Consider the following 23,987-nt stretch of genomic DNA (forward strand, 5'->3'; position numbering starts at 1 on the left):
CAACAACATTTAAGACTTAACCAGAACCTGTCCAGCGAATATTATCATGTAATCCAACGCACTCTACACTGTAGTTAACATAAAAAAAAACACGATAAATATTGGAGAAAACATGATATTACATGATGAATAAAACAAAATTATGATACATAATCATGAAAATAACATGATGATATACAATAAAGACATGATAATACAAAAGTATAGAATACCATTTGTAACAAGTCAACACAACAGTGATCATGATAACTGGACCACAGTAAATGAGGTGAACACATGGAAACATGTAACTGTCAGACCAGTCAACACTTCCTCCTGGGTAAGCCAGCGCCCCGAGTGAGGTCAAGATGTGTAGAGGAAGGGCGAGATTGGCTGACCACAAGAACCTGACGTCTTAATTAAATGTAAAAGAAACGTTTCCAGGTTATCTAAAACGAATGGCCAACACAATAACATAAAATGGACGCAAGATTACAACGAAATTAAGGGAAGAAAATCAGGATTTGGGGAAAATATAAAAATGAAAATTAGCAGTTCTCCCAATATAATGAAAAACCATAATGAATTGTTTATACAAAATAAATCAAACTTACTATAGCCAACTATAAACAGTTTCTCGGCTACTGATAACTGGGAGGGAGTTTACCTTACAACCAAGAATTTCTGTTCAATATCTAACGAAAATTCTTCTAATGTACCAACAAAAAAAAAAAAAAAAAATAGAAGCCAGACGTAATGAAAGTGAATGGTATGAAGTACGTAAATATCTAGATCAACTAAACATGAACAATTTAGGTCGTCAGCAAACTAGTCTCCAGAACACTGAAAGAATATAACCAGTGAATAACTTTCCCTGTTACCAGTATACTAAACAAAACAATGCAGGAGAGGAACAAACTTAACTCATGTACAACTTGATAAAAGGAAAGAAAATGTGGCTCGACCTACCGTTCCCTAAGCCTACCCTGGTCAGACACAAGCCTAGTCGGTCCCAGGGAGACATCCACCACACTCCTCTCTCACGCTAAACACATCACTCACCCATACAATATACTCCATAAACTATTATAAAAAACTAAATGATAATCAGTAATGACCTAGAACAGGTATAACAGAACGAGGTGCATACAATAAATCGAACAGGACGCGAAAATTCATAGCTGGATATATTTAGAAAACGTTAGATGTAGCTGACGGGGGTAACCAAGCAAATTGCCTCAGCCACAAGCAAACCTGGTCAGGGGAGACGCAAAGAACTGATATCATTTTGTAAAGAGCAGACTCAGAGAAGAACCGATAGCTTTGAAGACGATAAATGAATTTAACAACATAACATGAAAATTACTTCGCTTTAAACGGAAATTCAATGCCCAAAATAACGGAATGTAGACTGAAGGAAGATGAAAAAATATTTTTAAAAAGTGGGAGCATTACAAGCAAAGACTTATCACTACCTTCAGAGCAGGGATACAAATGTACTTCAGTTCTACGCCAGGTAATAATATCCTGCTATAAGAAATGGCATTCAATTCTGTCTTTCCTTTCCTGAGTCCAGATACAGTGCAGTCGTTTAGACAAATGGTTAGGAACATTTTCCCGTTCGCACATCTCTACTGTACTTTCACGTCACTATGCTCGACCTCATATTACACAGTATTCTATATTTATATTTTCATTTACCTACCAGCAGTCAGGCGGGAGGGAGAGCTGGGTGTGGAGGCGCCATCTACTTTAATGTCCTGTTACTGAATCAGGTCACGTCTCCCGTTATCTGTCCTCACTCTACACCACCAGTACTCACCCTGGCAACCTCACTACCATCATTACTCACCCTGGCAACCTCACTACCATCATTACTCACCCTGGTAACCTCACTACCATCATTACTCACACATGCAACCTTACTACCATCATTACTCACCCTGGCAACCTCACTACCATCATTACACACCCTGGCAACCTCACTACCATCATTACTCACCCTGGCAACCTCACTACCATCATTACACACCCTGGCAACCTTACTACCATCATTACTCACTCTGGAAACCTTATTACCATCATTACTCACCCTGGCAACCTCACTACCATCATTAGTCGCCCAGGCAACCTTACTACCATCATTACTCACCCTGGAAACCTTACTTCCATCAATACTCACCCTGGAAACCTTATTACCATCATTACTCACCACCGCCATCAGTTCTCACCCTGAGCATCACCACCACCATCAGTACTCACCCTGAGCATCACACCGCCATCAGTACTCACCCCGAGCATCACCACCGCCATCAGTACTCACCCTGAGCATCACCACCACCATCAATAATCACCCTGGGCATCATCACCGCCATCAGCACTCACCCTGGGCAATACACCGTCCTCAGTACTCACCCTGGGCATCACCAACACCATCAGTACTCACAATGAGCATCACCAACACCATCAGTACTCACCCTGTGCATCACCACCACCATCAGTACTCACAATGAGCATCACCACCACCATCAGTTCTCACCCTGAGCATCAACATCACCATCAGTACTCACAATGAGCATCACCACCACCATCAGTACTCACAATGAGCATCACCACCACCATCAGTAATCACAATGAGCATCAACATCACCATCAGTACTCACAATGAGCATCACCACCACCATCAGTTCTCACCCTGAGCATCAACATCACCATCAGTACTCACAATGAGCATCACCACCACCATCAGTACTCACAATGAGCATCACCACCACCATCAGTACTCACAATGAGCATCACCACCACCATCAGTACTCACAGTGACCATCACCACCACCATCAGTACTCACAATGAGCATCACCACCACCATCAGTACTCACAATGAGCATCAACATCACCATCAGTACTCACAATGAGCATCACCACCACCATCAGTACTCACAATGAGCATCACCACCACCATCAGTAATCTCAATGAGCATCACCACCAACATCAGTACTCACAATGAGCATCACCACCACCAACATTACTCACCCTGGGCATCATCACCACCATCAGTAATCACAATGAGCATCATCACCACCATCAGTACTCACAATGAGCATCACCACCACCATCAGTACTCACAATGAGCATCATCACCACCATCAGTAATCACAATGAGCATCACCACCACCATCAGTACTCACAATGAGCATCACCACCACCATCAGTACTCACAATGAGCATCATCCACCACCATCAGTACTCACAATGAGCATCACACCACCATCAGTACTCACCCTGAGCATCACCACCACCATCAGTACTCACAATGAGCATCACCACCACCATCAGTACTCACAATGAGCATCACCACCACCATCAGTAATCTCAATGAGCATCACCACCACCATCAGTACTCACAATGAGCATCACCACCACCATCAGTACTCACAATGAGCATCACCACCACCATCAGTACTCACAATGAGCATCACCACCACCATCAGTACTCACAATGAGCATCACCACCACCATCAGTACTCACCCTGAGCATCACCACCACCATCAGTACTCACAATGAGCATCATCACCACCATCAGTACTCACCATGAGCATCACCACCACCATCAGTACTCACAATGAGCATCACCACCACCATCAGTACTCACAATGAGCATCACCACCACCATCAGTACTCACAATGAGCATCACCACCACCATCAGTACTCACCCTGAGCATCACCACCACCATCAGTACTCACAATGAGCATCACCACCACCATCAGTACTCACAATGAGCATCACCACCACCATCAGTACTCACAATGAGCATCACCACCACCATCAGTACTCACAATGAGCATCACCACCACCATCAGTACTCACAATGAGCATCACCACCACCATCAGTACTCACAATGAGCATCACCACCATCAGTACTCACAATGAGCATCACCACCACCATCAGTACTCACCCTGAGCATCACCACCACCATCAGTAATCTCAATGAGCATCACCACCACCATCATTACTCACAATGAGCATCATCACCACCATCAGTACTCACAATGAGCATCACCACCACCATCAGTACTCACAATGAGCATCATCACCATCAGTACTCACAATGAGCATCACCACCACCATCAGTACTCACAATGAGCATCACCACCACCATCAGTACTCACAATGAGCATCATCACCACCATCAGTAATCTCAATGAACATCACCACCACCATCAGTACTCACAATGAGCATCATCACCACCATCAGTACTCACAATGAGCATCACCACCTCAGTACTCACAATGAGCATCACACCACCATCAGTACTCACAATGAGCATCATCACCACCATCAGTAATCACAATGAGCATCACCACCACCATCAGTAATCACAATGAGCTCACCACCACCATCAGTACTCACAATGAGCATCACTCACCACCATCAGTACTCACAATGAGCATCACCACCACCATCAGTACTCACATGAGCATCACCACCACCATCAGTACTCACAATGAGCATCACCACCACCATCAGTACTCACAATGAGGGCATCACCACCACCATCAGTACTCACATGAGCATCACCACCACCATCAGTACTCACCATGAGCATCACCACCACCATCAGTACTCACAATTACATCATCACCGCACCATCAGCAATCTCAATGAGCGACACACCACCATTAGTACTCACCCTGAGCATCATCACCACCATACAGTAATCTCCAATGAGCATCACCACCACACATCATTAACTCACAATGAGCATTCACCACCACCATCAGTAAACTCAATGAGCAACAGCACCACCATCATTACTCCCCTGGGCATCACCCACCACCATCAGTACTCACAATGAGCATCACCATCACCACCATCAGTACTCACCCTGGAGCATCACTCACCACCATCAGTACTCACAATGAGCATCACTCACCACCATCATTACTCACCCTTGAGGCATCACTCACCACCATCAGTACTCACAATGGAGCATCACTCACCACCATCAGTACTCACGCCTGGGCATCATCTCACCACCATCAGATACTCACAAGGAGCATCACTCACCACCATCTAGTACTCTCAATGAGGCCATCACTCACCACCATCATGACTCACCCTGAGCATCACTCACCACCATCAGCACTCATCATGAGGCATCACTACACACCAGTACTCACCTGGCATCACCACCACCACCATATACCACCCTGGACATCACCATCACCACAGTACTCACCCTGGCATCACTCACCACCACCAGTACTCACCCTGGCATCCTCACCACACATCAGTACTCACCTGGCATCACCACCACCACCAGTACTCACCCTGGCATCATCACCACCACAGTACTCACCCTGAGCATCACTCACCACCACCAGTACTCACCCTGGGCAATCACCACCACCATAGTACTCACCCTGGCATCACCACCACCACCAAGTACTCACCTGGCATCACTACACCACCATCAGTACTCACCTGGACATCACCACCACCCACCAGTACTCACCCTGGCATCACTCACCACCACCAGTACTCACCCTGAGCATCACTCACCACCACCAGTACTCACCTTGAGCATCACTCACCACCACCAGTACTCACCCTGGACATCACTCACCACCACCAGTACTCACCCTGAGCATCACTCACCACCACCAGTACTCACCATTGACATCACTCACCACCATCATACTCACCCTGGCATCACTCACCACCCAGTACTCACCCTGGGCATCACTCACCACCACTAGTACTCACCCTGGGCATCACTCACCACCACCAATACTCACCCTGAGCATCACTCACCACCATCAATACTCACCCTGGGCATCACTCACCACCAATCTCACCCTAAGCATCACTCACCACCACCAGTACTCACCCTGGGCATCACTCACCACCCTAGTACTCACCCAGCATCACCACCACCATCAGTACTCACCCTGGCAACACACCACCACCGGGCATCACCACCCCCATCAGTACTCACAATGAGCATCATCACCACCATCAGTACTCACAATGAGCATCACCACCACTATCAGTACTCACAATGAGCATCACCACCACCAACATTACTCACCCTGGGCATTACCACCACCATCAGTACTCACAATGAGCATCACCACCACTATCAGTACTCACAATGAGCATCACCACCACTAACATTACTCACCCTGGGCATCACCACCCCCATCAGTACTCACAATGAGCATCACCACCACCATCAGTACTCACAATGAGCATCACCACCACCATCAGTACTAACAGTGAGCATCATCACCACCATCAGCAATCTCAATGAGCATCACTACCACCATCAGTACTCACAATGAGCGTCACCACCACCATCAGTACTCACAATGAGCGTCACCACCACCATCAGCAATCTCAATGAGCATCACCACCACCATCAGTACTCACCCTGAGCATCATCACCACCATCAGTACTCACCCTGAGCATCACCACCACCATCAGTAATCTCAATGAGCATCACCACCACCATCAGTACTTACAATGTACATCACCACCACTATCAGTACTCACCCTGAGCATCACCACCACCATCAGTAATCTCAATGAGCATCACCACCACCATCAGTACTCACCCTGAGCATCACCACCACCATCAGTACTCACCCTGAGCATCACCACCACCATCAGTACTCACAATGAGCATCACCAACACTATCAGTACTCACCCTGAGCATACCACATCATACCATCAGCATCATCCAATCAGACTCATCACACACCATCAATACTCACAATGAGCATCACCACCACCATCAATACTCACAATGAGCATCACCACCACCATCATACTCCACCTGGGCATCACACCACCATCAGTACTCACCTGGCATCACCACCACCATCAGTACTCACCCTGTTCATCACCACCACCATCAGTACTCACAATGAGCATCACCACCACTATCAGTACTCACCCTGAGCATCACCACCAACATCAGTACTCACAATGAGCATCACCACCACCATCAGTACTCACCCTGGGCATCACCACCACCATCAGTACTCACAATGAGCATCACCACCACCATCAGTACTCACACATGAGGATCACCATCACCATCAGTAATCTCAATGAGCATCACACCACCACCAATTCAAGTCCACTCACAATCATGAGCATCACCAACCAAACTCACAATGGCTCCACCCTGACTAAGCATCACCACCACCATCAGTACTCATTGTGAGCATCACCACCACCATCAGTACTTACCCTGAGCATCACACCGCCATCAGTACTCACCCTGGGAATCACACGGCAAACAGTACTCACCCTGAGCATCATCACACCATCGGTACTCACCCTGGGCATCACCACCACCATCAGTACTCATCCTGGTCATCATCACCACCATCAGTACTCACCCTGAGCATCATCACCACCACCAGTACTCACCCTGGGCATCACTCACCACCACAGTACTCACCCTGGGCATCACTCACCACCACCATCAGTACTCACCCTGGGCATCACTCACCACCACCACAGTACTCACCCTGGGCATCACTCACCACCACCAGTACTCACCCTGGGCATCACTCACCACCACCATCAGTACTCACCCTGGGCATCACTCACCACCACCAGTACTCACCCTGGGCATCATCACCACCACCATCAGTACTCACCCTGGGCATCACTCACCATCACCAGTACTCACCCTGGGCATCACTCACCACCACCATCAGTACTCACCCTGGGCATCACTCACCATCACCAGTACTCACCCTGGGCATCACTCACCACCACCATCAGTACTCACCCTGGGCATCACTCACCATCACCAGTACTCACCCTGGGCATCATCACCATCACCAGTACTCACCCTGGGCATCACTCACCACCACCAGTACTCACCCTGGGCATCATCACCACCACCAGTACTCACCCTGGGCATCATCACCATCACCAGTACTCACCCTGGGCATCACCACCATCACCAGTACTCACCCTGAGCATCATCACAATCACCAGTACTCACCCTGAGCATCATCACAATCACCAGTACTCACCCTGGGCATCATCACCATCACCAGTACTCACCCTGAGCATCATCACCATCACCAGTACTCACCCTGAGCATCATCACCATCACCAGTACTCACCCTGAGCATCATCACCAGTACTCACCCTGAGCATCATCACCACCACCAGTACTCACCCTGGGCATCATCACCATCACCAGTACTCACCCTGGGCATCATCACCACCACCAGTACTCACCCTGAGCATCATCATCACCAGTACTCACCCTGGTCACCACCACCATCAGTACTCACCCTGGGCATCATCACCATCACCAGTACTCGCCCTGGGCATCATCACCATCACCAGTACTCACCCTGGGCATCATCACCATCACCAGTACTCACCCTGGGCATCATCACCATCACCAGTACTCACCCTGAGCATCATCACCATCACCAGTACTCACCCTGAGCATCATCACCATCACCAGTACTCACCCTGAGCATCATCACCACCACCAGTACTCACCCTGGGCATCATCACCAGTACTCACCCTGGGCATCATCACCAGTACTCACCCTGGCTGCACTAATACGGCGACGTTCCTGCAGGAGGGCTAGGGTGGCTGCAGCGTGGTCAGCGGTGGAGTGGGTGGAGGTTTTCTTGCGGGTGAAGAAGCTGAACCTGGAGGAGGTGCTGGTCTTGGGCGTCTGCTCCTGATTCAGGCGGGAGTAGGACATGTCGATGAGGAGGTGAGTGCGTAGCGGGTACTCGGACGGAGCACACCTCACACTCACACCCCAGGGCGTGTCCTGCAGTAACATGAACTCGTCATCATCATCATCATCATCGTCGTCAGCACTTCAAACCTCTCAAGTAGTTAGACACATCAGTAATGGTGGTACGGATTACCCTAGTGGTGGTTAAGGGGCAGGCTCCCACCACTGCCTGGTTTGTCGCATTCCCTTCCCTGGCCCAACTCTCTCTCTCTCTCTCTCTCTCTCTCTCTCTCTCTCTCTCTCTCTCTCTCTCTCTCTCTCTCTCTCTCTCTCTCTCTTCATATAAGACACGGGACCGCAGGCTGGGGGTTCCTCCCCCACACCTCCGCAATACCTGTTATACTACTCACAAAAAACGGGACAGAAAACACCTCAATTTCCCCTCGAATGAACATGGTGGCCAGGGTGGAGACAGGGAACATAGCAGGGAATATGTACATTAAATCAGCAATAAATTCTCGAAAGAATAATTCGAGCTAAAGAAAGACTCAAATATTTTTCCATCTCTCCTCATGTTGTTCCCGTCACTCTCACGTAACTCACGACCCTGAACCTGCCACCGACATGTGTTGCTACGACATGTGTGGTCAATATTCCTCAGCTTCCTGGCCCTAGTGTTGTAACAACACACGCCTCTCACGCCCGCTGCTTCCCATACCTGTATCTTACCTTAAGCAACATTAATAACACCCCCATACACATGTATATACATACGTCCACACACGCAAATATACATACCTACACAGCTTTCCATGGTTTACCCCAGACGCTTCACATGCCCTGATTCAATCCACTGACAGCACGTCAACCCCGGTATACCACATCGATCCAATTCACTCTATTCCTTGCCCTCCTTTCACCCTCCTGCATGCTCAGGCCCCGATCGCACGAAATCTTTTTCACTCCATCTTTCCACCTCCAATTTGGTCTCCCACTTCTCCTCGTTCCCTCCACCTCCGACACATATATCCTCTTGGTCAATCTTTCCTCACTCATTCTCTCCATGTGCCCAAACCATTTCAAAACACCCTCTTCTGCTCTCTCAACCACGCTCTTTTTATTTCCACACATCTCTCTTACCCTTACGTTACTTACTCGATCAAACCACTTCACACCACACATTGCCCTCAAACATATCATTTCCAGCACATCCACCCTCCTGCGCACAACTCTATCCATAGCCCACGCCTCGCAACCATACAAAATTGTTGGAACCACTATTCCTTCAAATATACCCATTTTTGCTTTCCGAGATAATGTTCTCGACTTCCACACATTCTTCAAGGCTCCCAGGATTTTCGCCCCCTCCAACACCCTATGATCCACTTCCGCTTCCATGGTTCCATCCGCTGCCAGATCCACTCCCAGATATCTAAAACACTTTACTTCCTCCAGTTTTTCTCCATTCAAACTTACCTCCCAATTGACTTGACCCTCAACCCTACTGTACCTAATAACCTTGCTCTTATTCGCATTTACTCTTAACTTTCTTCTTTCACACACACAAACACACACACACACACACACACACACACACATATATATATATATATATATATATATATATATATATATATATATATATATATATATATATATAGATGCTCTGTGGAAGATATTAAGAATATATGGTGTGGGAGGCAAGTTGTTAGAAGCAGTGAAAAGTTTTTATCGAGGATGTAAGGCATGTGTACGTGTACGAAGAGAGGAAAGTGATTGCTTCTCAGTGAATGTAGGTTTGTGGCAGGGGTGTGTGATGTCTCCATGGTTGTTTAATTTGTTTACGGATGGGGTTGTTAGGGAGGTGAATGCAAGAGTTTTGGAAAGAGGGGCAAGTATGAAGTCTGTTGGGGATGAGAGAGCTTGGGAAGTGAGTCAGTTGTTGTTCGCTGATAATACAGAGCTGGTGGTTGATTCATGTGAGGAACTGCAGAAGCTGGTGACTGAGTTTGGTAAAGTGTGTGAAAGAAGAAAGTTAAGAGTAAATGTGAATAAGAGCAAGGTTATTAGGTACAGTAGGGTTGAGGGTCAAGTCAATTGGGAGGTAAGTTTGAATGTAGAAAAACTGGAGGAAGTAAAGTGTTTTAGATATCTGGGAGTGGATCTGGCAGCGGATGGAACCATGGAAGCGGAAGTGGATCATAGGGTGGGGGAGGGGGCGAAAATCCTGGGAGCCTTGAAGAATGTGTGGAAGTCGAGAACATTATCTCGAAAAGCAAAAATGGGTATGTTTGAAGGAATAGTGGTTCCAACAATGTTGTATGGTTGCGAGGCGTGGGCTATGGATAGAGTTGTGCGCAGGAGGATGGATGTGCTGGAAATGAGATGTTTGAGGACAATGTGTGGTGTGAGGTGGTTTGATCGAGTAAGTAACGTAAGGGTAAGAGAGATGTGTGGAAATAAAAAGAGCGTGGTTGAGAGAGCAGAAGAGGGTGTTTTGAAATGGTTTGGGAACATGGAGAGAATGAGTGAGGAAAGATTGACAAAGAGGATATATGTGTCGGAGGTGGAGGGAACGAGGAGAAGTGGGAGACCAAATTGGAGGTGGAAAGATGGAGTGAAAAAGATTTTGTGTGATCGGGGCCTGAACATGCAGGAGGGTGAAAGGCGGTCAAGGAATAGAGTGAATTGGATCGATGTGGTATACCGGGGTTGACGTGCTGTCAGTGGATTGAATCAGGGCATGTCTGGGGTAAACCATGGAAAGCTGTGTAGGTATGTATATTTGCGTGTGTGGACGTATGTATATACATGTGTATGGGGGTGGGTTGGGCCATTTCTTTCGTCTGTTTCCCTGCGCTACCTCGCAAACGCGGGAGACAGCGACAAAGAAAAAAAAAAAAAAAAAATATATATATATATATATATATATATATATATATATATATATATATATATATATATATATATATATATATATCAGGGTTAGCGAGGTAGCGCAAGGATACAGACGAAAGAATGGCCCAACCCACCCACATACACATGTATATACATACACGTCCACACACGCAAATATACACACCTATACATCTCAATGTACACATATATATACACACACAGACATATACATATATACACATGTACACAATTCATACTGTCTGCCTTTATTTATTCCCATCGCCACCTCGCCACACATGGAATAACAACCCCCTCCTCCCTCATGTGTGATAGGTAGCGCTAGGAAAAGACAGCAAAGGCCCCATTCGTTCACACTCAGTCTCTAGCTGTCATGTAATAATGCACCGAAATCACAGCTCCCTTTCCACATCCAGGACCCACACAACTTTCCAAGGTTTACCCCAGACGCCTCACATGCCCTGGTTCAATCCACTGACAGCACGTCGACCCCGGTATACCACATCGTTCCAATTCACTCTATTCCGTGCACACCTTTCACCCTCCTGCATGTTCAGGCCCCGATCACTCAAAATCTTTTTCACTAAATCTTTCCACCTCCAATTTGGTCTCCCACTTCTCCTCGTTCCCTCCACCTCTGACACATATATCCTCTTTGTCAATCTTTCCTCACTCATTCTCTCCATGTGACCAAACCATTTCAAAACACCCTCTTCTGCTCTCTCAACCACACTCTTTTTACTTCCACACATCTCTCTTACCCTTACATTATTTACTCGATCAAACCACCTCACACCACATATTGTCCTCAAACATCTCATTTCCAGCACATCCACCCTCCTGCGCACAACTCTATCCATAGCCCACGCCTCGCAGCCATACAACACTGTTGGAACCACTATTCCTTCAAACATACCCATTTTTGCTTTCCGAGATAATGTTCTCGACTTCCACACATTCTTCAAGGCTCCCAGATTTTTCGCCCCCTCCCCCACCCTGTGACTCACTTCCGCTTCCATGGTTCCATCCGCTGCCAGATCCACTCCCAGATATCTAAAACACTTTACTTCCTCCAGTTTTTCTCCATTCAAACTTACCTCCCAGTTGACTTGACCCTCAACCCTACTGTACCTAATAACCTTGCTCTTATTCACATTTACTCTTAACTTTCTTCTTTCACACACTTTACCAAACTCAGTCACCAGCTTCTGCAGTTTTTCACATGAATCAGCCACCAGCGCTGTATCATCAGCGAACAACAACTGACTCACTTCCCAAGCCCTCTCATCCACAACAGACTGCATACTTGCCCCTCTTTCCAAAACTCTTGCATTAACCTTCCTAACAACCCCATCCATAAACAAATTAAACAGCCATGGAGACATCACACACCCCTGCCGCAAACCTACATTCACTGAGAACCAATCACTTTCCTCTCTTCTTACATCCTCGATAAAAACTTTTTATTACATCTAACAACTTGCCTCCCACACCATATAATCTTAATACCCTCCACAGAGCTTCTCTATCAACTCTATCATATGGCTTCTCCAGATCCATAAATGCTACATACAAATCCATTTGCTTTTTCTAAGTATTTCTCACATACATTCTTCAAAGCAAACACCTGATCCACACATCCTCTACCACTTCTGAAACCACATTGCTCTTCCCCAATCTGATGCTCTGTACATGCCTTCACCCCCTCAATCAAGACCCTCCCATATAATTTACCAGGAATACTCAACAAACTTATACATCTGTAATTTGAGCACTCACTCTTATCCACTTTGCCTTTATACAATGGCACTATGCAAGCATTCCGCCAATCCTCAGGCAACTCACCATGAATCATACATACATTAAATAACCTTACCAACCAGTCAACAATACAGTCACCCCCTTTTTTAATAAATTCCACTGCAATACCATCCAAACCTGCTGCCTTGCCGGCTTTCATCTTCCGCAAAGCTTTACTACCTCTTCTCTGTTTACCAAATCATTCTCCCTAACTCTCTTTGCACACCACCTCGACCAAAACACCCTATATCTGCCACTCTATTATCAAATACATTTAGGAAACCTTTAAAATACTCACTCCATCTTCTCACATCACTACTACTTGTTATCACCTCCCCATTAGCCCCCTTCACTGAAGTTCCCATTGATTCCCTTGTCTTACGCACTTCATTTACCTCCTAAAATTTAATGATACTCTGTCACCCCAACTCTCATTTGCCTTCTTTTTTACCTCTTGCACCTTTCTCTTGACCTCCTGCCTCTTTCTTTTATACATCTCCTAGTCATTTGCATAATTTCCCTGCAAAAATCGTCCAAATGCCTCTCTTTCTCTTTAACTAACAATCTTACTTCATCCCACCACTCACTACCCTTTCTAATCTGCCCACCTCCCACGGTTTACTCCTAAGACATTCCCAAACCACTCATCCCCTTTACCCATGAGCTTCGTTTCACTCAGAGCCAAAACATCCAGGTTCCTTTCCTCAAACATACTACCTATCTCTCCTTTTTTCTCATCTTGGTTACATCCACACACATTTAGACACCCCAATCTGAGCCTTCGAGGAGGATGAGCACTCCCCGCGTGACTCCTTCTTCTGTTTCCCCTTTTAGAAAGTTAAAATACAAGGAGGGGAGGGTTTCTGGCCCCCCGCTCCCGTCCCCTTTAGTCGCCTTCTACGACACGTGAGGAATATATATATATATATATATATATATATATATATATATATATATATATATATATATATATATTTTTTTTTTTTTTTTTTTTTTTTTGCCGCTGTCTCCCGCCTTTGCGAGGTAGCGCAAGGAATCAGACGAAAGAAATGGCCCAACCTACCCCCATACACATGTATATACATACGTCCACACACGCAAATATACATACCTACACAGCTTTCCATGGTTTACCCCAGACGCTTCACATGCCCTGATTCAATCCACTGACAGCACGTCAACCCCGGTATACCACATCGATCCAATTCACTCTATTCCTTGCCCTCCTTTCACCCTCCTGCATGTTCAGGCCTCGATCACACAAAATCTTTTTCACTCCATCTTTCCACCTCCAATTTGGTCTCCCACTTCTCCTCGTTCCCTCCACCTCCGACACATATATCCTCTTGGTCAATCTTTCCTCACTCATTCTCTCCATGTGCCCAAACCATTTCAAAACACCCTCTTCTGCTCTCTCAACCACGCTCTTTTTATTTCCACACATCTCTCTTACCCTTACGTTACTTACTCGATCAAACCACCTCACACCACACATTGTCCTCCAACATCTCATTTCCAGCACATCCACCCTCCTGCACACAACTCTATCCATAGCCCACGCATCGCAACCATACAACATTGTTGGAACCACTATTCCTATATATATATATATATATATATATATATATATATATATATATATATATATATATATATATATATATATATATATATATTCCTATGAGTCCACGGGGAAAATGAAACACGATAAGTTCCCAAGTGCACTTTCGTGTAATAATCACATCATCAGGGGAGACACAAGAGAGAAATATATGTCAGTTGATATACAAGGCAAAGGGGGTAAAGGCGAGTGTTCAAATTACAGAGGTATACGTTTGAAGAGTATTCCTGGGAAATTATATGGGAGGGTATTGACTGAGAGGGTGAAAGCATGTACAGAGCATCAGATTGGGGAGGAGCAATGTGGTTTCAGAAGTGGTAGAGGATGTGTGGATCAGGTGTCTGCTTTGAAGAATGTACGTGAGAAATACCTAGAAAAGCAGATGGATTTGTATGTAGCATTTATGGACCTGGAGAAGGCATATGATAAGAGTTGACAGAGATGCTCTGTGGAAGGTATTAAGATTAATGGATGGGGTTGTTAGGGAGGTGAATGCAAGAGTTTTGGAGAGAAGGGCAAGTAGCAGTCTGTTGTGGATGAGAGGGCTTGGGAAGTGAGTCAGTTGTTGTTCGCTAATGTTACAGCGCTGGTGGATGATTCGGGTGAGAAACTGCAGAATTTGGTGACTGAAGTATTGACGTGGTTTGGACACATGGAGCGAATGAGTGAGGAAAGATTGACAAAGAGGATATATGTGTCAGGGGTGGAGGGAAGAAGGAGAAACGGGAGAACAACTTGGAAGTGGAAGGATGGAGTGAAAAAGTTTTTAAGCGATCGGGGCCTGATCATGCAGGAGGGTGAAAGACGTGCAAGGAGTAGAGTGAATAGGAACGATGTGGCATACAGGGGTCGATGTGCTGACAGTGGATTGAACCAGGGCATGTGTAGCGTCTGGGGTAAAGTATGGAAAGTTTTGTGGGGCCTGGATGTGGAAAGGGAGCTGTGGTTTCGGTGTATTACACATGACAGATAAAGACTGAGTCAGAACGAATGTGGCTTTTTTTTTTTTCTTCTTTTCCTGGCGCTACCTCGCTGGTGGGAGAGGGGGGGGTTGCTATTTCATGTGTGGTTGGGTAACGACGGAAATGGTTAAAGGCAGCAAGTTTTAATATTTACGTGTGTATATATGTATACGTCTGTGTATGTATGTTATGGATACGTTGAAATGTATATGTATGTATGTATGGGTGTATGGGGGTTTATGTAATACATGTGTACGTGGGTGGGCTGGGCCATTCCTCGTCTGTTTCCTTGCGCTACTTCGCTGACGCTAAAGACGGCGATTAAGTATGATAGATAAATAAATAAAGGAATCTATTGATTGAGTGCAGAATGGAAAAAAGATGAGAGCAAACGACGTAAGGGGAGTGGGAGAGGAATAGGATGTATTTAGAGAAGCAGTGATGGCTTGCGCAAAAGATGCTTGTGGCATGAGAAGCGTGGGAGGTGGGCAGATTAGAAAGGGTAGTGAGTAGTCGGGTGAAAAATTAAGATTGTTAGTGAAGAAGAGACAGGCATTTGGACGATTTCTGCAGGGAAATAGTGCAAATGACTGGGAGATGTTTAAAAGAAAGAGGCAAGAGGTCAAAAGAAAGGTGCAAGAGGTGAAAAGAAGGCAAATGAGAGTTGGGGTGAGAGAGTATCATTAAATTTTAGGGAGAATAAAAAGATGTGTTGGAAGGAAGTAAATAAAGTGTGTAAACAAGAGAACAAATGGGAACATCTGTGAAGGGGGCAAATGCAGAGGTAATAACAAGTAGTGGTGAAGTGAGAGAGAGATGGAGTGAGTATGTTGAAGGTTTGTTGAATAAGTTTGATGATTGAGTGGCAGATATAGGGTATTTTGGTCGAGGTGGTCAGCAAAGTTAAAGGGTCAGGGAGAATTATTTGGTAAGCAGAGAGGAGGTAGTGAAAGCTTTGCGGAAGATGAAAGCCGGCAATGCGGCGGGTTTGGATGGTATTGCTGTGGAGTTTATTTAAAAAGTGGGTGATGTGTTGTTGACTTGTTGACGAGGATATACAGTGTATGTATGGTTCATGGTGAAGTACCTGAGGATTGGCGGAATGCATGCTTAGTGCCATTATGCAAACGCAAAGGGGATAAAGATGTGTTCAAATCACAGAGGTATAAGTTTGTTAAGTATTCCTGGGAAATTGTATGGGAGGATATTGACTGAGAGGGTGAAGGCATGTACAGAGCATCAGATTCGGGAAGAACAGTGTGGTTTCAGAAGTGGTAAAGGATGTGAGGCTCAGGTGTTTGCTTTGAAGAGTGTGAAATTATATATATATATATATATATATATATATATATATATATATATATATATATATATATATATATATATATATATATATATATATAGTGTAGTATATATAGTATAGTATATATAGTATAGTGTAGTAGTTATCAAAATTGTTACCATTAGCCTCATTTTTCTGTGACATGGATCATTGTTAATCATATATATATACATATATATATATATATATGTATGCATTTTGTATATATATGTGTATATATCCCTGGGGATAGGGGAGAAAGAATACTTCCCACGTATTCCCTGCGTGTCGTAGAAGGCGACTAAAAGGGGAGGGAGCGGGGGGCTGGAAATCCTCCCCTCTCTTTTTTTTAATTTTCCAAAAGAAGGAACAGAGAATTGGGCCAGGTGAGGGTATTCCCTCAAAGGCCCAGTCCTCTGTTCTTAACGCTACCTCGCTAATGCGGGAAATGGCGAATAGTTTGAAAGAAAGAAAGAAAGTGTATATATATATATATTCATATATATGTATTTATATATATAGAAGTTTCAGTTTTCTAAATTGTTTCTTACATTTTTCATATGTATATATATGTATGTGTGTGTGTGTGTGTATGTGCGTGTGTATGTGTATGTGTGTGTATGTGTATATGTATATATATATGTATATTATCCCTGGGGATATGGGTGAAAGAATACTTCCCACGTATTCCTCGCGTGTCGTAGAAAGCGACTAGAGGGGACGGGAGCGGGGGGCCAGAAATCCTCCCCTCCTTGTATTAACTTTCTAAAATGGGAAACAGAAGAAGGAGTCACGCGGGGAGTGCTCTTCCTCCTCGAAGGCTCAGAGTGGGGTGCCTAAATGTGTGTGGATGTAACCAAGATGTGAAAAAAGGAGAGATAGGTAGTATGTTTGAGGAAAGGAACCTGGATGTTTTGGCTCTGAGTGAAACGAAGCTCAAGGGTAAAGGGGAAGAGTGGTTTGGGAATGTCTGGGGAGTAAAGTCAGGGGTTAGTGAGAGGACAAGAGCAAGGGAAGGAGTAGCAATACTCCTGAAACAGGAGTTGTGGGAGTATGTGATAGAGTGTAAGAAAGTAAATTCTCGATTAATATGGGTAAAACTGAAAGTTGATGGAGAGAGGCGGGTGATTATTGGTGCATATGCACCTGGGCATGAGAAGAAAGATCAAGAGAGGCAAGTGTTTTGGGAGCAGCTGAATGAGTGTGTTAGTGGTTTTGATGCACGAGACCGGGTTATAGTGATGGGTGATTTGAATGCAAAGGTGAGTAATGTGGCAGTTGAGGGAATAATTGGTATACATGGGGTGTTCAGTGTTGTAAATGGAAATGGTGAAGAGCTTGTAGATTTATGTGCTGAAAAAGGACTGATGATTGGGAATACCTGGTTTAAAAAGCGAGATATACATAAGTATACTTATGTAAGTAGGAGAGATGGCCAGAGAGCGTTATTGGATTACGTGTTAATTGACAGGCGTGCGAAAGAGAGACTTTTGGATGTTAATGTGCTGAGAGGTGCAACTGGAGGGATGTCTGATCATTATCTTGTGGAGGCCAAGGTGAAGATTTGTATGGGTTTTCAGAAAAGAAGAGTGAATGTTGGGGTGAAGAGGGTGGTGAGAGTAAGTGAGCTTGAGAAGGAGACCTGTGTGAGGAAGTACCAGGAGAGACTGAGTACAGAATGGAAAAAGGTGAGAACAATGGAAGCAAGGGGAGTGGGGGAGGAATGGGATGTATTTAGGGAATCAGTGATGGATTGCGCAAAAGATGCTTGTGGCATGAGAAGAGTGGGAGGTGGGTTGATTAGAAAGGGTAGTGAGTGGTGGGATGAAGAAGTAAGATTATTAGTGAAAGAGAAGAGAGAGGCATTTGGACGATTTTTGCAGGGAAAAAATGCAATTGAGTGGGAGATGTATAAAAGAAAGAGACAGGAGGTCAAGAGAAAGGTGCAAGAGGTGAAAAAAAGGGCAAATGAGAGTTGGGGTGAGAGAGTATCATTAAATTTTAGGGAGAATAAAAAGATGTTCTGGAAGGAGGTAAATAAAGTGCGTAAGACAAGGGAGCAAATGGGAACTTCAGTGAAGGGCGCAAATGGGGAGGTGATAACAAGTAGTGGTGATGTGAGAAGGAGATGGAGTGAGTATTTTGAAGGTTTGTTGAATGTGTTTGATGATAGAGTGGCAGATATAGGGTGTTTTGGTCGAGGTGGTGTGCAAAGTGAGAGGGTTATGGAAAATGATTTGGTAAACAGAGAAGAGGTAGTGAAAGCTTTGCGGAAGATGAAAGCCGGCAAGGCAGCAGGTTTGGATAGTATTGCAGTGGAATTTATTAAAAAAGGGGTGACTGTATTGTTGACTGGTTGGTAAGGTTATTTAATGTATGTATGACTCATGGTGAGGTGCCTGAGGATTGGCGGAATGCGTGCATAGTGCCATTGTACAAAGGCAAAGGGGATAAGAGTGAGTGCTCAAATTACAGAGGTATAAGTTTGTTGAGTATTCCTGGTAAATTATATGGGAGGGTATTGATTGAGAGGGTGAAGGCATGTACAGAGCATCAGATTGGGGAAGAGCAGTGTGGTTTCAGAAGTGGTAGAGGATGTGTGGATCAGGTGTTTGCTTTGAAGAATGTATGTGAGAAATACTTAGGAAAGCAAATGGATTTGTATGTAGCATTTATGGATCTGGAGAAGGCATATGATAGAGTTGATAGAGAGGCTCTGTGGAAGGTATTAAGAATATATGGTGTGGGAGGCAAGTTGTTAGAAGCAGTGAAAAGTTTTTATCGAGGATGTAAGGCATGTGTACGTGTAGGAAGAGAGGAAAGTGATTGGTTCTCAGTGAATGTAGGTTTGCGGCAGGGGTGTGTGATGTCTCCATGGTTGTTTAATTTGTTTATGGATGGGGTTGTTAGGGAGGTAAATGCAAGAGTTTTGGAAAGAGGGGCAAGTATGAAGTCTGTTGGGGATGAGAGAGCTTGGGAAGTGAGTCAGTTGTTGTTCGCTGATGATACAGCGCTGGTGGCTGATTCATGTGAGGAACTGCAGAAGCTGGTGACTGAGTTTGGTAAAGTGTGTGAAAGAAGAAAGTTAAGAGTAAATGTGAATAAGAGCAAGGTTATTAGGTACAGTAGGGTTGAGGGTCAAGTCAATTGGGAGGTGAGTTTGAATGGAGAAAAACTGGAGGAAGTGAAGTGTTTTAGATATCTGGGAGTGGATCTGGCAGCGGATGGAACCATGGAAGCGGAAGTGGATCATAGGGTGGGGGAGGGGGCGAAAATTCTGGGGGCCTTGAAGAATGTGTGGAAGTCGAGAACATTATCTCGGAAAGCAAAAATGGGTATGTTTGAAGGAATAGTGGTTCCAACAATGTTGTATGGTTGCGAGGCGTGGGCTATGGATAGAGTTGTGCGCAGGAGGATGGATGTGCTGGAAATGAGATGTTTGAGGACAATGTGTGGTGTGAGGTGGTTTGATCGAGTGAGTAACGTAAGGGTAAGAGAGATGTGTGGAAATAAAAAGAGCGTGGTTGAGAGAGCAGAAGAGGGTGTTTTGAAGTGGTTTGGGCACATGGAGAGAATGAGTGAGGAAAGATTGACCAAGAGGATATATGTGTCGGAGGTGGAGGGAACGAGGAGAAGAGGGAGACCAAATTGGAGGTGGAAAGATGGAGTGAAAAAGATTTTGTGTGATCGGGGCCTGAACATGCAGGAGGGTGAAAGGAGGGCAAGGAATAGAGTGAACTGGAGCGATGTGGTATACCGGGGTTGACGTGCTGTCAGTGGATTGAATCAAGGCATGTGAAGCGTCTGGGGTAAACCATGGAAAGCTGTGTAGGTATGTATATTTGCGTGTGTGGACGTATGTATATACATGTGTATGGGGGGGGGGGGGGGGGCCATTTCTTTCGTCTGTTTCCTTGCGCTACCTCGCAAACGCGGGAGACAGCGACAAAGTATAAAAAAAAAAAATATATATATATATATATATATATTTGTCTCGGCTATTAACTGCCTTCCTTGTGATGTCCTTAATTTTCCTGGCAAGAAGAAATAAAGGATTATAAATGAGCGATATTGTGCACTGTCGTTTTCTATAGACCATCAATAACATGATGTATTATATCATGGTTGGTGCCGGGCCAGAGGGTTGATAGTACAACCAGAGAACATAACATGAAATTATGAAACTGGAATTATGACGAAGTACTTTTATAGCGTATGAATGAAGGATGAAAGGAATAAACTGAAGTAAGACACAGTGAATGTGACCATCGTACAGATATTTAAAACGCTATATGATAGATGTTTAATAGATGGGTCGCTACGAGTGCAAGACTTACCTCCCCGAACAACACGGTATGGGTAAACAGGACGCCATGACTGACACAACCAGAGTGGTGCAGGCCAGATGTTGGCACATTAACTCACGCCGCCAAGTCCACACTTCACCTTAAAAGCCATAACCTTGACTCGACTTACTTTATGACCTGGGCAAGTGAAAATAGCAGTGGGGGGAACATGAATATATATAGTCACGGCCGTTACATTAACTGTCCTTTGCTAAGACGGAGACGACAGCTGGCATCTCTCGCTAGGCTGACGTGTACACTACATCACCAGACCTTCATTTCATAAATTTTCTCAAGGAAAAAAAAATCAGAAGACGGTGTGGCGCCTGTATTATAGTTTCGTCTGGCTTCACAACCAGATGCATTACTTAATCATACTAGCCTAACGAACGCCCTACAGGTTGGCTAGGCTACGCCTTCCGGAGCTACTCGCTTACATTAACGTAACTAATATGAAATGTTTGTGAATATGTCAGCTTTCCCTAACATTAAAATGTCCAAGTTTTCTCTTTGCAAACTCTCTCAAAGGTCTTACTTGTCACTTACAGTCAAAATAGTATAGGCGAATCCCTCAAACATAGCTTATCAAAATTTTGAAACCCAATTTCTACAGAGAAACTTTGATTAACATAGGGCAGAAATTTGACAACTATTTTCCATACATACGACCACTAAAGATTTAGTGTCCATATCTTATAGATAGATAAATACATGCCGTGCGCTCCATCTCCAGAATTTACCACTCATCCATGCACTGTAAATATCGAATAGCATTACTGAGCACAACAACATCTGTTGTTCGAAACCAACACATTGTGATACGTTGTTAAATGTTCACATGTACCCATCCGTTTCCTCGGTAAACCGTATATAACATTTGTCATCAATGTCCTCACAAACTGCTTTACTTCTCTATGTTCATCATCTGCATCCTTGTTTTGTACAGCCACAATTCTTACGCCTATTTTTCTTTTCTTCAAGTTGTATGTGGTAAGTCTCTCTCAGACTCCATTCACAAGTTCCTCACAACTGTCTTTTGTGTCCTGTCTGCAAAATATTGTATAAATACGGATTCCTTGAGTAATACAGTGCATTACAGATGTAAATTCATGAAATACCATATAAACGGACGCAGAGAATGTCACGTGACAGTCATAAACATATCTATAGATAAGCAAGGGAATGTAAATCATTGCAGGCAAGGCTTTTGGTTCTGACATACTTACTGAACTGCTGGGAATTAAGAGAACTCAACCATCCTGGACTGCAGCCCACAATCCCCATTTTTGTGGGCCGCATGCGGTCAGTAGTTTCATATATGCAGCCGCAAGGATGACGTACTATAACAACAGTGATATGCGGCCAGCAAGCTGGAGGTGAACAAGTTTAATATGATGAACAGTTTTGTAGGTAAAGAACAGACAAGATCTTGTGTAGCCAGAGGGAAAGACTGGGGAGGAAGGCGAGTGATTTTCAGAGAATCGTATCATAGTGTTATGATCAACGTGTCCTGATTTACAAAAGCCCTTATTTACAGTACCTTATCTCATACTGAAAAAAAAAAGCTGACCGTTTTAAGCTGCCATTTTCAAATAGCCAAATACGTGCCAGTTCAGCTTCCGTTCTGTATATAACGTCAAAAATAATTCAACATATCTGACTTAATGTTTTGATATATTTTTTTTTTTTAGATATGTTGCGTGATTACCGCGTGTGTCAGCTAGAGCCAGTGGCTTATTACCAGCTAGTGGTCATCTGGTTCATAAAGATTGGGTATCCTGGCTATAGAAGGGTCAACATGTCTGAACCTATCACCTTCCTCGTACATGCATTGTGGACCACAACATCACAGTCAACCCTCCACCACCACCATGTCCACCACCATCACTGGCGCACTGCCTACACCAGTGTAACTTGCCTTCCCGTTTTCTACATTCCTAATAGCATATGTACTTTCCGTATTCAGCAAACCCTCATACATAACATCCGGCCTTTTAACAATACCAAACTTACAGTCAATTATGAGTAAGATATTATCTTCACAGTTCAACTCTTCCTCATCATTTCGGGCCTCATCATTAGCGATGAGTTAAGCCATTGTTGTGGTGGAGACTCAGCCATCACCACTCACTCTACCACAATGTATATCCCAGGCACCAATACTCACTCCATGTCACACGAACTCCATTTCACTCCCGTCATTCTCCCGGACACTTCCATCACTATGTCAAACATTATCCCGTCATTTACAGTAGCCTGGCAACATCATCCAATCTCTTATCCTGTAATTAACAAACAAT

The 23,987-nt window shown here is 44.6% G+C and overlaps 1 protein-coding gene across 15 annotated transcripts in view; it reads right to left on the reverse strand.

Moving 5' to 3' along the window:
• LOC139755047 (uncharacterized) overlaps nucleotides 1-23,987 on the reverse strand; it is a 196,776-nt gene that overhangs the window by 57,495 nt on the left and 115,294 nt on the right. For 14 of the 15 annotated variants that reach the window (XM_071673036.1, XM_071673029.1, XM_071673035.1 and 11 more), the window contains one exon: nucleotides 8,581-8,814. The exons of the other annotated variant lie outside the window; for it this stretch is intronic. In XM_071673036.1, the coding sequence (XP_071529137.1) occupies nucleotides 8,581-8,742 (162 nt within the window). In that variant the 5' untranslated portion in view covers nucleotides 8,743-8,814. The remainder of the gene's footprint in view (nucleotides 1-8,580; nucleotides 8,815-23,987) is intronic. 15 annotated transcript variants of the gene reach the window in all.

The sequence above is a fragment of the Panulirus ornatus genome, chromosome 18, assembly GCF_036320965.1.
Source record: "Panulirus ornatus isolate Po-2019 chromosome 18, ASM3632096v1, whole genome shotgun sequence".
Taxonomy (NCBI): Eukaryota; Metazoa; Arthropoda; class Malacostraca; order Decapoda; family Palinuridae; genus Panulirus; species Panulirus ornatus.